Genomic DNA, 17,845 nt, shown 5'->3' on the forward strand with positions numbered 1-17,845 from the left:
ACTATAATATAATTTTTTTTTCTGTGTGTATATGCCAAGTAAGGCAAAATTTTGTCACCTAACAAATGTGGTATGTGGCTGCTCTTTTAAATTCTTTAGAGCTTTTTACAATTGATTACTGTGGCATTTTTTTTCTGGAATCCATTACCAAGGCAGAGACAGCTATGTTTTAGAAAATGCAGATATATTGCTATTTTTATTTTGAAATTGAAGGATTAAAGCGGATTATAGCATGGGGGAAAATATCCAATTCTTTGTGCTCTATTTAGTCCTAAATAAAGTCCAGAGGGGGAAAATGTTACTATGGTGATATAGACTTTTACTGTATTATGAAGAGGTGACAGTGAAAAACTTACCCTTACAAGGTCATTTACAGTGAGAACTCCATTATGCAATGCTATGAATAAAATCTTTTAATTGACCCTTCTGTGACTAATCCCTTAAATCTTAATGACCAAGCCAATAAATGAAATTACTGTACATCCAGTTGGCAGTGAATATACACTTTCGTTACTATGGAGGAAAATAGTTTATATTGTCTTGAAAGTATTACCGGTAGATAATATACCTTATCTTCTGTAGAAACACTCTTTTTATTATGCATATATGTACATAATTATATGATATATACTGTAAGCACCACAAAATGTATGTGAAATATATTTGATAATATACAGGTAGTCAATGACTTAACTACCACAATTGGGATTGAATCTTCCATCATTAGGTGAGGTGGTTTTTCAATCTGTTGCACCTTATTTTACAACTTTTGTGTTGTGTTAGGTAAATCACTGTTGTTGTTGAATGAATTGCGTGGTCATTAATTCAATCCAGCTTTCCCCCATTGACTTTGCTTGTTATAAACTGGCTGGAACTGGTGATTACATGACCTTGGGATGCTGCAACCGTTGTGGATATATGTTGAATTCTTATCATGTGACTGGGGGTCACTGTAATGTATAGAAATGTGAGGACTCAACACAGCACGCAATATATATGCAGGGCAGAATCTGTAGGTTCAATTCCCAGTAAGGGTATGGCTAGCTGATGAGAGCATAATAAGCTTGAAATAGATCTACAGTGGTCCCTCGATTTGCGCGTTCTCGATTAGCGCGAAACGCTGCAACGCGGTTTTTCAAAAAATATTAATTAAAAAAATAAAATATTAAAAAATAAAAAATAAGTCCACGCTAGTTCTCTCTCTCTTTCTCTCCCTGTTGCCGGCGTGGTATATGAGAGAGAAAGAGAGAGGCAGAGGTCGGGCGCATTACCGGGAGGTGGAGGCGGCGTGGGGACGCTGGGTGCCGGGGACTCCGAGGAGGGGGTGGACGTCTGTTCCCTGAATGGAGACCGCCGGCCGCTCAATCGGGCCAGCAGGGAACAGAATGGAGCCTTCCGCGGCGGGGCTGGTAAGGGGGGGAGCCGAGGGGGGAGCCGAGCCCAGCCCCGTGGCATTCACACACGCCCCCCTGGATGAGCGGCCCCGGATGGCCCCAGCGCCGGACTCCGTTGGCGAAGGGCGAAACCGGAAGGGGCGAGGTGGGGGAGAACGGGAGGCTCAGCATTCCGGCAGTCGCAGCGCTGGCTGTCAACTTTTCTTTTTAGCACTGGGGAGGCAAGTCAGCTCCTGCCCAGTTTTAAAAAGAAAAGTTGACAGCCAGCGATTGTTCCGCTGCCGCCAGCATGGAGCCCACGGGGGATTCGCCTTCCTCCCACCCGCAGCCGACTGATCGTGGGCTCCTTCGCAACCTCGGAGAGCTTCCTGGTTTTCGTTAGCTTTCATGCCCTGGAAGCTCTCCGAGGTTGCGAAGGAGCCCACGATCAGTCTCGGCTGCGGGTGGGAGGAAGGCGAATCCCCCGTGGGCTCCATGCTGGCGGCAGCGGAACAATCGCTGGCTGTCAACTTTTCTTTTTAAAACTGGGCAGGAGCTGACTTGCCTCCCCAGTGCTAAAAAGAAAAGTTGACAGCCAGCGCTGCGACTGCCGGAATGCTGAGCCTCCCGTTCTCCCCCACCTCGCCCCTTCCGGTTTCGCCCTTCGCCAACGGAGTCCGGCGCTGGGGCCATGCGGGGCCGCTCATCCAGGGGGGCGTGTGTGGACTGGCAAGCGGCAAGCGGCAAGTGATCTGGCGGGGAAGACCAAGGGAAGGTTCCTTCAGCCGCCCAACACCTGATCCGCTCCGCAGCGCGGCAGCAGCGAGGAGCCGAAGATGGGGTTTCCCCTTTGCCTTTACCCCATCTTCGGCTCCTCGCTGCTTCCGCGCTGCGGAGCAGATCAGCTGTTGGGCGGCTGAAGGAATCTTCCCTTGGTCTTCCCCGCCGCCCACACGCAAACTCCACCATCTGCGCATGTGCGGCCATGAAAAAAATGGCGCACATGCGCAGATGGTGGTTTTACTTCCGCATCCAATATAACGCGGAAATCGGTTAGCGCGGGAGGTCTTGGAACGTAACCCCCGCGCTAACCGAGAGATCACTGTATATTAGTCTCCCTTCCTTTTCATTTATCATCAAAAAATACGTTACACCTCCCGCTTTCTTTCTTTCTCTCTCTCTCTCTTTTGTGTGTATGTAACATATTTTTGCTGATAATGAAAATGAAGGGAGACTAGTATAGATCTATTTCCAGCTATTTTGCTCTCATCAGTTAGCCATACCCTTACCAGGATTTGGACCTTTAAGGCTACAGGATTCTCCTCCTCAGCTTCAATAGAAAAGCAAGCAAACAAGCAAACAAACAAACAAACAAACACATACACACGCAAACACATGAATTTCCCAGATTTTAGCTATCTTCTCAGTTAATATACAGATTTATCTCTTTCACTGTACAGTATTTGAGAATGATGCACTCAAACATTCTTCTTTCTTGCACTGACTCATCTTCTTTTAGATGTGCTCCCTGGGATGCATGAAACTTGACTTTTAGCTAATTTTACAGCAATCTTTTTGAATAAAGGAAATGGTGCACTTTTGAGGAGCGTAGTGGGTTGGCCCTTTTCATGACAGGTAGGGACCATGACAGGGAGGGCACTTGGAGGGATGAAAGCATAGTGGCACAGTCCTGCTAGTTATATGTAGAAGGTAATGAGAATGACATTGATGGAAATAAGGGGGAGCTGCTATCAAAGCAACAAGTAGATGAACAAGTAGAGTCTTCGGAGAGGGGCGGCATACAAATCTAATAAATTATTATTATTATTATTATTATTATTATTATTATTATTATTATTATTGCTTAAGCCCAAATGAGAAGGGGGAATTATGAAAATGTCTCAAACAGGTATACACACACACACACATACCCATTTACATTAATTTAAAAGAAGAAAGAAGGAAAGCACAGTCATACTTGCAAGATTACTGCTGCCTGTGTTAATAAAAGTAGTTTTAGGCCCGTGTGGAGCTTATTGGTCTGATCTAACTCATAGGGTTTTAACTTGTCAGTCCAGAAGAACAAGGTCTCCCATCTAAGATCTATCTCTGAGCATGTTTCCACCAGTTCTGCTTCTTGCTGCTTGGCTTCTACCTGGTCAGAAATATTGCCTTTCTGCTTACACCATGATGTAGGTTTCAACTTATGCAAAAATTTGCTTAGGTAATATATCTACCTGCTTACTCAGACTTTAAGGAAATGCATGGTATGTTCTATTTACAATGCCTACTTTTTGTTTTCTTTTGTAGCACTTTTTTATGTCACAAAAGATTAACCATATTTATTCTGTGTCTCTAGCCTCTATAATCTGGCGTCACTGGAATTAAGGGAGAATTTATTAACGTATTTACCCGAGTAAGTATTTTCTCTGTTTGTTTTGTATGCATGGGTAGCATGACTTGAGAATCTTTCGTTCCCTGAATATGGAAAAGAAATTAAAGAATAGAATAAATCTTCTAGCAGGAAGCAGATATTACTGAATAGTAATGTCTTTATTTCATCATGGAGAAAATCTATGTGGTTTGCTAGGAGACAAAAATGACTTGACATAAAATCACTCAATCAGTGTCTTTATTAACACTAATTGATGAATGCTAGGAAAAACTAGACAACCTCTGACCTCTTGGGTCATTCTTTCCTTACCAGATTCCCCAATGGCTTCAGCAATGGCAGAGCTTCTAATGCACTTGAAAAGCCCTTAGAAATTCAGAGAAATATTCATCGATGTATCTGCCTTGCAAACAACCCACGTTGATCTGTATAGTACAGTCAACCATCAGGAGTTGATCACGGGAAATGATTTTTGACATTTTGGTAATGTCATAAAATACTTTATGAGAATTTTATGTCATAATATGTTTTACAAAATTCCCCAAATTTCAGTTCCATGAGAGTCATGGGTCCTAAATTTTGGACACATTCTGTAAGTTAGCCCATTTAATTGAAGTATTTTGGTTCAAGAGGTTTTGCTCTATGGTGCCCTATTTCTCCCAATTAAAAGTTACAGACGCATGTGTTTTAATAGTATATAGATCAGGGATGGCAAACCTATGGCACATGTGCTACAAGGGGCATGCAGAGTCATATCTGAGGGCACGTGAAACATTGCCCTATTGTCAGCTCATCCACGTACTGGCCAGCTGATTTTCGGCCTTCTTTTTGGCCGTTCTCGCTCTCCCCAGGCTCCAATAAAACCTCCTGAACCCCAAGGATGCCAAAAAATGGCCCAATGGGCCTACCGGAAGTCCGGAGGCTTCAGTGAGGCCTGTGCGCTTGCACGGGAGGGTTGTTAGTGTGGTGTTGTGTGCATGTGTGTGGTGGGAGGGCATTGCATTATGGGTGTGGGCACATGTGCTGTCGTGCACGTGCAGCCTTTTGGCACATGAGCCCAAAAAAAGGGTTCGCCATCACTGTTATAGATCATATTAAGAATGTCCTAATCTAATTCCAATGTTAAACGTTGTGTTTATGATCTTTTAAAATTATGCTATTCCTGATTTTTTCAGGTCAATTGCCCAGCTGCAGAGACTAGAAGAACTAGATTTAGGAAATAATGAACTTTATAATTTGGTAAGCACTGCACATATTTAAAATTCAGTACATAACTTCCTAAACGCTCAGTTGTAAGGTATCAAAAGTAGGTTGCAGAGTTGACTTGATTGTGTATAATTTGTTTTTTCTAACAAAACTATCTGTTTCTTGGCTATCTTAACCATGTTAAATTACAGAATGCAGCTTTCTGTGTTATATTTTGTGACTGTTTTTTTTAATTCAAAAGGAAAGGCTGAGGATTTTGTTGCTTTTTAAAATGTATTTAAATTAAAATATATATACAAAACAACAAAAAGAATGACTAGGAAGGAGAGGATAAAAGGGAGGAAAGATGAAGAATAGCAATAGCACTTAGACTTATATACCACTTCACAGTTCTTCACAGCCCTCCCTGTGGTTTACAGAGTCAGCATATCGCTCCCAACAATCTGGGTCCTCATTTTACCCACCATGTGTTGTTTTAAAATTATACTCAGGAGCATTTTTTTTCTGAAACTTTTTAATGTATATTTTCCTTATATATGATTAGTTTTTTTTAAAAGAAAAAATTGAAAAAAGGCATAATTAGCATTGCCTAAATGTTTTTGAAACTGTTGTTAGGTAGGGTGTAATTGACCCAAGTATGTAGAAATTCTGGACAAATAATAATTCCTGTATTTTAATAAAATAGCGATCTTTGTAAATGCTTTTTGTTTTTGGTAGTTTCTTCTTTAGGAAGTCATCCCTTCTTCTTTAAGAAGTCATCCCTTTTCAGCCAATAAATTCCCATGTTCAGCAGGGATAGTAGTGAGATGCTTCTCCTCACTGGTCATTCACATTAGTATTTAGAATGAAAAAAATGCTCTCCATGCTTATAATGTGATTGCAGCAGGAAGCATTCCTGCTTCCATTGTAATTTCAGTTCATACTGAAACGATTCCAGTAACTTGTTTGTGCTGGTGAGTTCTTGTTCTGTAATTGCACAATAAAAAGAGGTTTGCTTATTTCATCAACAAAACTGTTGAAGAAAAGAGTTGAAGAGAAGGTCATTGTAGCTGGATTGTTAAATTGAACACTGGAAGTCCGACTTACTACAGATACTACAGATAGTCCTCAGCTTATGACCACAATTGTGTCTAAAATTTCTGCTGCTAAGTGACACAATTTTAAAGTAAGTTTTGCCCCATTTTGATTTTTCTTGGCAGAGTTGTTAAGTGAATCACTGCAGTTGTTAAATTAATAATATTCCTGATCCTGCCTTTTGCCACCAATGGGCAGGAGTGCTGTCCCCCCCCCCCCAATTTCTGATTCTGATTGTGGGAGGAAAAGTTGCCCAAATTTACATGAATACTTGGAAGATCATCATCTGTTATACAATCGTGTTGGAGGAGTAATACCTCATTAAAAATCCTTGGTCCAGCTAGCCCTGCTTGTAGCACCTTGTAAGGGCCCCTTTACAGGAGAAGATGGTCAACAGTTTTGAAGGCAGAAGAGGGCTCTATATCCCAACAGTAGATAAAGCAGCAAAAACATCTTCTAGGAGAAGGCAAACTCTGACTGCAAACCTCCACTGCCTTCTGGTTATATACATAATTGGAAAAAGCTTCAGGAGTAAACCTTGAGGCAAAATCTGGAACCAGAGTCCCAGAAGCAGTTCAAGACTGTGTACAGCCAAGTTCTGATAACTGCTGTGATGTAGCTGGAACCAATCGTATTGGCTTTGCCATTCCATTGGATTATTTCAGAGATGTGGGGAGTGGGGAAATCTAATGCTTGGATTGTCTATCCTCCATACTAACCTACGTAAGCCTCATGCTCTGGAGAGGTTACTCCAACTTTGCATACGGCATTTTAGGAACTCATTCCAGAACATGATCCCATAGTCTTTTGAGACTGAAGAATGCCAATGAACATAATTGTTAAGTGAATCTGGCTTCCCCATTGACTTTGCTTGTCAGAAAGTCACACAATGTGATCACTTGAGCCCAGGACACTATAACCATCATAAATATGAGCCAGTGTCCAGATTTTGACCACATGACTATGGGATGCTACAGTAATCATAAGTGACAAAAACAGACTGTGTCACTTTTTTTTGTAAGTTTAAACAATCACTAAACTATTGGTTGTAAGTTGAGGGATGCTGTTGCACTTTTGAAAATGCCATTCCCATATTTATTGAGTTTTTGTTGTCCAATACTGTATTTCTACTTTTTCTGTTTATGAACACTTGCAAAAAGGTTATTTGACTTGTTCTTGGTTTCTGGTCACAATAGGTTGTTGAGGGTTTTCTTTGGCAAAGTTATGGAAGTTGTTTTAATTGACTTGATATTTTTTCTAACTTCCTAGTCTAGATCAGCCAAGGTTGCTGGGTGTTGCCCTATGTGATACTTCACTTTAAAATCTACTTTAAACTACTTGCACTTTGGAGTTTTTACTCCTTGTTATCTTCAATGGTAAGAGAAAAGGAAGTATGTACAAGAAAAATTCCTCTTGCAAATATTTATGGATACTAAACAGGGTCAGGCATGGTTAATGTTTGAAAATGCCTCTGGGGTATTATCAGAGTTGTAGACTAGACCAATAAGAAAACATCCTGGAAGAATTTAGTGGTAAACTGCCAAGAAAATTATATAGTCATATTCAGGAAGTCACCAAGAGTCAAGTTTGACTCAAATGAGATTTTACCTTTTAAATTATTTATCTAAGTTCTTATTCCTATAGGTTTGGTGCCATATAGTCTGAGATAGTGTTGCCACTGGCTTAGATTTTTATCTAACCTTGGCACAGCATAGTATAGGTAAGGCCATTTTTAAAAAAAGCAAATACCAAGATTTTATAATTCAGTGTATACAAGCAACTAATATTGCTCTGTATCTTGCCTATCCTTCAAGTTTCAAGCTGTTTAATGAGCAATGCTATAAATAAACTAAATAAATACATAAATAAATTACAATTTTAAAGAAACATCCAAGGAAGAGATTAATTTTTTAAAAATATATAGGCAAGAAATTCAGCTTTCTCATTCCCTCCTACCACTGTACCACTGGAAATCAATCTGTAAAAGAATGAAAAAGAATAGAGGCTGTTACTTAATATCCACAAAATGTACAGTATTTGGCAACTAAATATATTATGAGGTTAAGTCTCTAATAACAGTACTGTAGTTCAGTTTACTCTGTAGATTTGAAAATTAAAAGAACTGAAAAGGAAAAATATAAATTATATTTAACTCTTTGGTTACATCTCCAGTTTTCCCAAATTATTCTGGGTCCTGCTTACATTTGAAATGAAAACATATTTTTCAGGAACAATGTAGGCATAATTCTCAAGAGATCCTAGTAAAACAATTTTAAAAATCTAACAATGGAACTTTAAAAAAATTAAATTGGTTATAACTAGCCATAATTCTTATATTTTTGAAAATGTTAATGCAACTTTGTGTGTATGGATTTATTTTATTTAAAATTGCATAGAAAGAATATTATGTTCCTTTGCAGATATGTATAATCTATATGTAATCATTTGGTGCTGAAGGCTTTGTGTGTGAATCTGAGAAGAGTTCATAGTCAGGAAGAGAATTAGATATTGTTAATGTGAAAGTTATGATGGATTTCTTAATATCTCAACAGTGCTTACATATAATCTTTATAATTTGCATGATCAATCAAAATAGAATATCAAATTCAGTTGAAACATTTGAAGGGGCCAGCACTGGAGAGCCAAAACCACTTCCCCACACCTATGCCAAAAAACTGTACGAGAGGGATGTGCTTTCAAAATATGAGAGTGAAAGAAAATAGGTGATTCTTCAGTTAAGAAGATATTTTGTTCTAAATCAAATCTAATCTTATCTTATAAAAATAATTTTTATAAGACTTCAAAGACAGCATTATAATAGTTTTTTTCCCATGTGTATGATTTTCTGCATAATTATAACATCATCGATAGAAAATAAATATTTTTTTTCTTTATGACTTTAAAATAATTATGTAACTTAAAGGAAATCCCCAACTCATAACGAAACTTATCCTGCATGCTATTTTCTGTCAGTGGTTTAAATTCCTTTCTTCACTGCATCGTACTGCTACGCTGATATCTTGGAAGAAGGATGTTTTCTCATTGTCCCATTTAATCTCCTCCAGTCCACGTGATTTTCTTATAATTTTATCTTCTATGTTGAATGTATAAATATGACAAAAATGTCTCTAGGTTTTTGTGTATTCCTAAGAGAATAAACCCAATGAGCATACTCAATATCTTTATCCCTTAGGTTCAAGTCAAAGCTCAAGTCATTAATTTTAGAAATGAGATAAGCAGCCAAAAGGATTGTTCCAGTTTTTTTTGACACTCCTTTGATCCTAAAATTATGTCTCCTGTTAACAATCCTGTAAATCTGCTAACTCAGTCTTTATTTCAAAAATACTCTTTTAAGCCTTGCTTATCTCTAGATTATTAATCATAGCCACATCATAAGCTTTGTTGGTTATTTGAGCTATATCTGCTACTTGCTGTGACATTTCCATAAATTGTTTATTCATTTGCTTAGATATATATATCTGCTGTTTTTAGTTACTTCCACAGTGTGTTTATCCCATTCTGTCTCCAGTTCTATGTTTCATTAATTGTGTCCATATATGTCTGTTGGTAGTGGTTTTTTCCTCCATTGCTGCCTCTTCATTACTGGAAAGAGTGCCTCCTCAACCTCCTTTAGGTCTTCCAAATAAGCTTTGATTCCCTTTTCCTTGCAGAAGGTCTCTTTTCTTAATAGTCTGCTTAAATTATCTTACTGTTTGATAAAAAGGACAAGAATTCTTTCCATTGTCTGGGCTAAGTATGTTTTAGTTATGGGAAAAGCTGGCTTTTCTGATTAAATGAAGCCATAGTAGGTGTAAAGCTATCAGAAGTCAATACCGAAGTCAAAAACCATAGTAGGCTACACTGCACCTTTCCTTCACTGCCTTGAAGTTTTGAACTGCCAACAGCATGGAAGGATTTGTATAATTGATGGCATTAGATTAATTAGGCTAACAGGAGTGTCATTCAGTATTCCAAAAGGCATCATGTTGCCTGTCCCTAATCTAACAAGGACCCAAGGGATAACTAACAGAGAATGACAATGACTATCTTTTGTGCTTAACTTTACTTAATTTGAAGAATTTCAATTTTTTTGGGCTATTTAGGATGAAATAAAATGAAGTTGGATTTCTTTATTGCTTATTGACCCCTATGATAATCATTAAATATCATACCACATGATTCTTGACAAATGTATATTTTATTTTATGTACGCTGAGAGCATATGCACCAAGACAAATTCCTTGTGTGTCCAATCACACTTGGCCAATAAAATTCTATTCTATTCTATTCTATTCTATTCTATTCTATTTATGGGTTATTGTTTAATGCTAACCGTGGCCTCCTGTCTTTTCTATATTGCAGCCAGGAACTATAGGTGCACTTTATAGCCTAAAAGACCTCTGGTTAGATGGAAACCAGTTGGCAGAAATACCTCAGGTAAAAATAGAAACTTCCTGGATCTTTGCAACTAAACTCACCTGCTTATTGAAATAAAAACAATTAAAACTGAGCATGCTGTTATTTTAGAAAAAAAGTTACTTGTTTATTCTCAGTATGTTAGCACCTCTTCATCTTCATTATCCATGTCTTCATTTTGAAGCTGATGAAGTTGTTTTGGGGCAAGGGCATTATGCTGGTTCTTTCTCTGGCAAAGTATTGTTTCTGAAAACAATACACTTGTCTACTTGGAAGTAAGATAAAAGTATTTTTCCCCTGAGCAGTAGAGAATTTGGCGACAGTAGAACAGCTAAATATTAGGATCTGTGTCTGTGAAATATCCAGAGGAGGAGATCAATGACTGAATCCCAAATAGTTTCTTCAAAACGTGTCCAATTTTAGGGGAAAATTTGTGAGCCTATAGATTTGTACTGATAAGATTGCCTTCCAGATTTAGCACCTTTGAAATACTCCAGGAACGGTTTATAAACAGGTATTTTGAAGAACTAATAATAATGAAACGGAATGTCCAACTCTAGGACTTTACTGCCTTGGAAATTGGAAAGAGAGTATGCAGAAACCTAGCTTCTTTAGCAGGGGTAGACAACAATAATAATAATTTAATAATTTATTAGATTTGTGTGCTGCCCCTTTCCAAAGACTTGGGGTGGCTCACAACACAATACACAATGTACAAATCCAATATTAAAAAACAGATTAAAACCCTTATCATAAAAATTAATCACACAACCCAAGCAATATATCATAGTAGCTACAGAGAATATCAACTTTCCCAAGCCTGGCGACATAGGTGGGTTTTTAGGAGTTAGCAAAAGGCAAGTAGGGTGGGGGCAGTTCTAATCTCTGGGGGGAGTTGATTCCAGAGGGCCAGGGCTGCCACAGAGAAGGCTCTTCCCCTTGGTCCTGCCAGACGGCATTGCTTAGTCCAGTGTTTCCCAACCTTGGCAACTGGAAGATATTTGGACTTCAACTCCCAGAATTCCCCAGCCAGCGAATCCCGACTGTTGAGCCTGAATCCCAACTGTTGAGGGCCTAGATAATCGGCTTCTTTAAAACTGTGGATTTCTACTCCCAGAAGTCTGGAAGTAACAAAATAATAGAGTTGGAAGGGACCTTCTAGTCCAACCCCTGGCTTAGGCAGGTAACCCTATACTATTTCAGACAAAAGTTGTGTCCGCATGTCATAAAGGGGACACAGTTGCCCACTCCTATTTGTTAGCCTCTGTTTTGGTTACCTGTTTTTAACCTTGTCCTGCGTAGGGATTAGATCTTCAATAGAGCAGGTACAGAGTGTGACTGTTTGGGTATGTCCGCCTTCCTCTGTGTTGATTTAGCAGAAGGAGTGCTGAGACAAATCACTGCTAACTGCAGTCCAAAATATGTTTCAATGATCCAGTAGCAGGATTTGTATATAAATCAGGGGAATAAATATTTACCGCATGAATCCCAGCGGCCGATAAGGTCCCACAGAGTTGGCCTTCTCCGGGTCCCGTCGACTAAACAATGTCATCTGGCGGGCCCCAGGGGAAGAGCCTTCTCTGTGGCGGCCATGGCCCTCTGGAATCAACTCCCCCCGGAGATTAGAACTGCTCCCACCCTCCTTGTCTTCCGTAAACTACTTAAGGCCCACCTATACCGCCAGGCATGGGGGATTTGAGGCATCTTTCCCCCAGGCTTATTATAATTTATGTTTGGTATGTATGTGCTGATTGGTTTTTAATTATGATAGGGTTTTTAGTTTTTTAATATTAGATTTGTGCCATTATAATATTGTTTTTATCGTTGTTGTGAGCCGCCCCGAGTCTTCGGAGAGGGGCGGCATACAAATCTAATAAATTATTATTATTATTATTATTATTATTATTATTATTATTATTATTAAAAATGTTGCTTCGGTAAAACTTTTTGTAAAACAAATGAAGGCATAAAATCTATGTTTGCTATCCTTGAATGAGTCCTGAAGTTTGTTCAGGTCAATAGAAAGTGCAAATTGAATTCAAGTACCTTTTTAGGTTGAACTGTTGAACCTTGAGCCAGCACTAAGAGTTCTGAATAGGTTTAATGTACCCTCAAAGTCTGAAAATATACCAACAGATTGTTGGCCCATGCTAGGTGTCTGCACATACATATTTTACTGGTGATTTACTTGTGATATCATCACAAGTTTGTTATCATCCAGAAGGGAGGATTTGTAGTCTTGTCCTTAAGAATGTTGCAATTGGACAAATGTCAGATCTCTGGGCATTGGCATGTTGAGGCATGGCTGTGTTTTTTGTTTTGTAGGAAATAGGGGACCTGAAAAACCTGCTGTGTCTGGATATCTCTGAAAACAAACTGGAAAAGCTACCTGAAGAGATAAATGGCCTGACCTCTTTAACTGACCTCCTCATCTCTCAGAATCTCCTTGAAATGTTACCAGATGGTGTAGGTGTGTGAAATCTTTTCTTTTAAACAATATATGTCAGAATATTTAATCCAACTAAGACGTTAAATCAACGTCTTAGTTGATTTAACGTCTTAGATGCACGTTGTCCAATGTTCATTATTACTATTTTTGTTCGGAACATGGTTTTTTTTTATGCTAGTGCAAATAAGAGCAAATATTGGTTGTATTTGTACATAACTTTGAGGCATCAGTGGGCAACCTATGATCCTGGATTGTTTTATGCAGCATTGGAGCCTCCTTTAGGGTTTTGTGACTGTTATTCCTCTGTTAGACCATGATTTAATTGTGAATTAGCTTATGAAATTCGCAGTACAGTTGTCATGAATGCCTTTGTCTATCAGACGTTTCTCCTCTGTTTATGATCACATTTTGGCAGTTGGGTCTGAAGACAATACATTGCATTTAATCTAAGGAGTACTTTCATTCATAATTTTTTTTATTTTTTTCCTCCAGCATAAAATAAAAGGCAATACATAGTTTCCAACACAAAATCAAGCTTATTATCAAACATATACATTTTTTTTCTTTTTACTTTGTAATCATTCAATGGAGGCTCTTATATCTCTTTCTTTCACAAAAGGACTGTAGAAACGTAAAATATCTTATAGAATGGTACCTTTACTTAAGCACGCCTCTACTTAAGAACTTCTCTAGATAAGAATCGGGTGTTCAAGACTTTTTTGCTTTTACTTAAGAACCATTTTCTACTTAAGAACCTGAGCCCGGAAAGATTTTCCAGGAAATTTGAGAGCAGCAAAAAGGCCCAGCCAGTTTCCTGCCATTCCCCCTTTAATCCCGGCCATCTGGACTGCCAGAGGCGCCAGCTACAAAGTGAGCGAGGGAGAGGAGAGGGGAGCCCTTCAGCATGGGAAGGAAGAGGCAGCAGGTAGCAGCAGCCAGTGTATGGGAGGCAGCCTCACTCCGGGTGTATTGGAGGCGCATGCTCCTCCTCGCTGTCTCAGAGTCCTCTTTTTTTTTTTAAGCCTTAAAGTTTTGGATTTTTTTGATTCCCCTCACATAACTTCTTCCTTCGGCAGCAACTCTCCTCCCCCTCCTTTTCCTCCTCCTCCTCCCACCCAAATTCTGAGCTTTTATTTCTTTCCTAGTGGGTTTGCACACATTATTTGCTTTTACATTGATTCCTATGGAAAAATTGCTTCTATTTAAGAACGTTTCTACTTAAGAACCTGGTCACGGAACGAATTAAGTTCTCAAGTACAGGTACCACTGTATATTCAAAAACCTCTTAAAATATAGCTTAAATATAATCTAAGGAGTACTTGAAGGAAACAATCCCAAGTTGATATTGATTTGTTTGGGGTCATTTTATGGCTAGTGAAAAGAGAACACGAGGCTGAAGCTCAGACACATTTGGTATTACACCTAAATGAAGTCATAATTAAAACATGAATCTGAAAGCAACGTGCCACTTGCAATATCACTTCATTTGCCTACAAAGGTTAATTACACTGTTTCGACACCTTATGGCTTTGCCAAGGGCAAGAGTGAAAAATGTTCACTCTATGATGATGGTGATGTATCATGGAGCTAGATTGCATTGTACATTTACAGAGGAAGAAGATGAAGCAACCTAACACTTGCAATGATTCCTGGTTCTGCCCTTGTGTTTTCTTCAGGCTTACCCCCCACCACACACACAGTGTGATATTAAATCATCTTCTTATATCAGTCTGAAACCTACTCTACAGATGACATATATATTATTAGGGCTGTAGAAGGCATTTCAACTCATTTGGAACCCAGGAAGCAACTCTTAAGTTTAATAGTTGAAATAACAGCATCATTGGCAAGAATAAAGTGCTCCAAACACTTTTGCTGCCTCTATATCAGCATGGCTTTACTGAAGGCAAATCATGTCAGACTAATCTCATTGATTTCTTTGACTATGTCACAAAGGTGTTGGATCAAGGTGGTGCCGTGGATATTGCCTATCTGGACTTCAGCAAAGCCTTTGATATGGTTCCACATAAAGAGCTGATAGATAAATTAGTGAAGTTTGGAATTAATCCCTGGATAGTTCAGTGGATTTCAAGCTGGCTGAAGCGTAGACATCAGAGAGTTATTGTTAATGGCGAGTATTCTGAGCAGAGACAGATTACAAGCGGTGTGCCACAAGGGTCTGTTCTGGGTCCTATTCTTTTTAATATGTTTGTGAGTGACATAGGGGAAGGTTTGCCTATTTGCCGATGACTCTAAAGTGTGCAATAGGGTTGATATTCCTGGAGGGGTCTGTAATATGGTAAATGATTTAGCTTTACTAGATAAATGGTCAAAGCAATGGAAACTGCAGTTTAATGTTTCCAAATGTAAAATAATGCACTTGGGGAAAAGGAATCCTCAATCTGAGTATTGCATTGGCAGTCCTGTGTTAGCAAAAACTTCAGAAGAGAAGGATTTAGGGGTAGTCATTTCTGACAGTCTCAAAATGGGTGAGCAGTGTGGTCGGGCGGTAGGAAAAGCAAGTAGGATGCTTGGCTGCATAGCTAGAGGTATAACAAGCAGTTCTTGTACCTCTACTAATATCTCATTTGGAAAATGGAAAATATAGTAGAAGATATAAGGAAAATTAAAAATACAAGAATTAGGGAAATGAGAAGGAAAATATTACATAAGTGGTATTTTACTCCCGTTCAATTTGCACATTTTCAGCAGAATGTTAGGGGGAATTGTTGGCATGGTTGTCAAGATAAAGGAGTGTTTATGCATATGTTTTGGGAATGCCCGATAGTGCAGGAATTTTGGCAAAAAGTGAAAGAGGATATCAATGGAATGTTAAATATACAATGGACAATCACTAAGGAAATGGCAGTATTAGTAAAAAGCAATGCGATGGGAGAATTTAGAGAAATAAAAAAAGCAGCAATAGAAAGTGCTCAGGCAGTAATAGTTTTGGGTTGGAAGGATGCGACAAAATGGACAATGCAAAATTGGTATAGGTACATGGTGGATCATATTCAATTTGAAATTATGGAAAAAAGGATAAATTTGGATAATGAAACTGATTTGGGACAGCTGATGGGACGGTGGGACAAGGTAAGACGATATATGACGAGCAGAATCCGAGACCAAGCTACAAGAAATAAACTAGAATCACTCTATAATATGTAGACAGATATATTGCTCTTGGGTTAAGTGGATTAAAAAAGAAATACCCCCAATTTGGTGGTGGGGAATGTGTGTATGTCGGGGTGATGGGCACAATTCACATTTCACTATGCACTGTTTTATGTTGTGTGATTTTAAATTGTTAAAAATCAATAAATAAAATATAAAAAAAAAAAAAGAAGTATAACAAGCAGGAAGAGGGAGATTGTGATCCCCTTATATAGAGCGCTGGTGAGACCACATTTGGAGTACTGTGTTCAGTTCTGGAGACCTCACCTACAAAAAGATATTGACAAAATTGAACGGGTCCAAAGATGGGCTACAAGAATGGTGGAAGGTCTTAAGCATAAAACATATCAGGAAAGACTTAATGAACTCAATCTGTATAGTATGGAGGACAGAAGGAAAAGGGGGGACATGATCGAAACATTTAAATATGTTAAAGGGTTAAATAAGGTTCAGGAGGGAAGTGTTTTTAATAGGAAAGTGAACACAAGAACAAGGGGACACAATCTGTAAGTTAGTTGGGGGAAAGATCAAAGGCAACATGAGAAAATATTATTTTACTGAAAGAGTAGCAGATCCTTGGAACAAACTTCCAGCAGACGTGGTTGGTAAATCCACAGTAACTGAATTTAAACATGCCTGGGATAAACATATATCCATTGTAAGATAAAATACAGGAAATAGTATAAGGGCAGACTAGATGGACCATGAGGTCTTTTTCTGCCGTCAGTCTTCTATGTTTCTATGTTTCTATATGTGCACACTGGCACATTGCTTCACTGGTGGTCTCATGAAAATAGGTTCTGTGTATATACACACACAAACTGAGACATCTGGAGACATCCCCACTTTAGCAATTTATTTCATTTTCTGCTGGCATGCCACAGAGTAATCAAGCACATTTTTGGCATTTTCTCAAATGAATATTTATCAATGGTCATTATTGTACAAAGAAATATTGATGTTATTTGCAAAATATCCCACCAGGGTTAAAGATACTTAATTGCCCACTCTTTAACGTGTTGAATCATGGAGCAGCAGTGTACTGTATATGTATTTTAATAATAATAATTAAAGAGGAGATTGCTGATGTGTGATTTTCCCTTCAGAAACATTTCTATTTACATACTGCATGCATTATTTTGATTGTTTCATCCTCTCTATCCTTCTCAAATCTCTTCCCCTTTATCCTTATTTTCCCTCCCACTTGCTAAACATCCTGGTTGCTTGTTTTTCTACTCTTGATGATATGACTTACAAGCAGTTAATCAGCAGTTTTACTGCAACTGGTTACATGTTGCAATTAGCTGAAATACATTACCCATAGCTGAGGGGACAACTTGAGATGCATGAATAAGTTAGGTTCCATTAATTAAGCTCCACCTGGCTCTTTGAGTTATTCACAGCACTAAAAACAAAAACAAAAAAATAGCTGCCACCTTAATTTAGAAACATAGAAACATAGAAACATAGAAGACTGACGGCAGAAAAAGACCTCATGGTCCATCTAGTCTGCCCTTTTACTATTTCCTGTATTTTATCTTGCAATGGATATATGTTTATCCCAGGCATGTTTAAATTCGGTTACTGTGGATTTACCAACCACGTCTGCTGGAAGTTTGTTCCAAGGATCTACTACTCTTTCAGTAAAATAATATTTTCTCAAGTTGCCTTTGATCTTTCCCCCAACTAACTTCAGATTGTGTCCCCTTGTTCTTGTGTTCACTTTCCTGTTAAAAACACTTCCCTCCTGAACCCTATTTA

At 38.5% G+C, this 17,845-nt stretch overlaps 1 protein-coding gene across 2 annotated transcripts in view; it reads left to right on the forward strand.

Annotated features, from left to right (window-relative positions):
• LRRC1 (leucine rich repeat containing 1) overlaps positions 1-17,845 on the forward strand; it is a 112,192-nt gene that overhangs the window by 53,165 nt on the left and 41,182 nt on the right. For both annotated transcript variants that reach the window (XR_011557385.1, XM_070733006.1), the window contains exons 5-8: positions 3,733-3,789; positions 4,941-5,004; positions 10,408-10,482; positions 12,787-12,931. Coding sequence is in view for 1 of the 2 variants with exons in the window: in XM_070733006.1 (XP_070589107.1) it covers positions 3,733-3,789; positions 4,941-5,004; positions 10,408-10,482; positions 12,787-12,931 (341 nt within the window). In the remaining variant the exon portion in view is untranslated. The remainder of the gene's footprint in view (positions 1-3,732; positions 3,790-4,940; positions 5,005-10,407; positions 10,483-12,786; positions 12,932-17,845) is intronic.

The sequence above is a fragment of the Erythrolamprus reginae genome, chromosome 1, assembly GCF_031021105.1.
Source record: "Erythrolamprus reginae isolate rEryReg1 chromosome 1, rEryReg1.hap1, whole genome shotgun sequence".
NCBI classification, from domain to species: domain Eukaryota; kingdom Metazoa; phylum Chordata; class Lepidosauria; order Squamata; family Dipsadidae; genus Erythrolamprus; species Erythrolamprus reginae.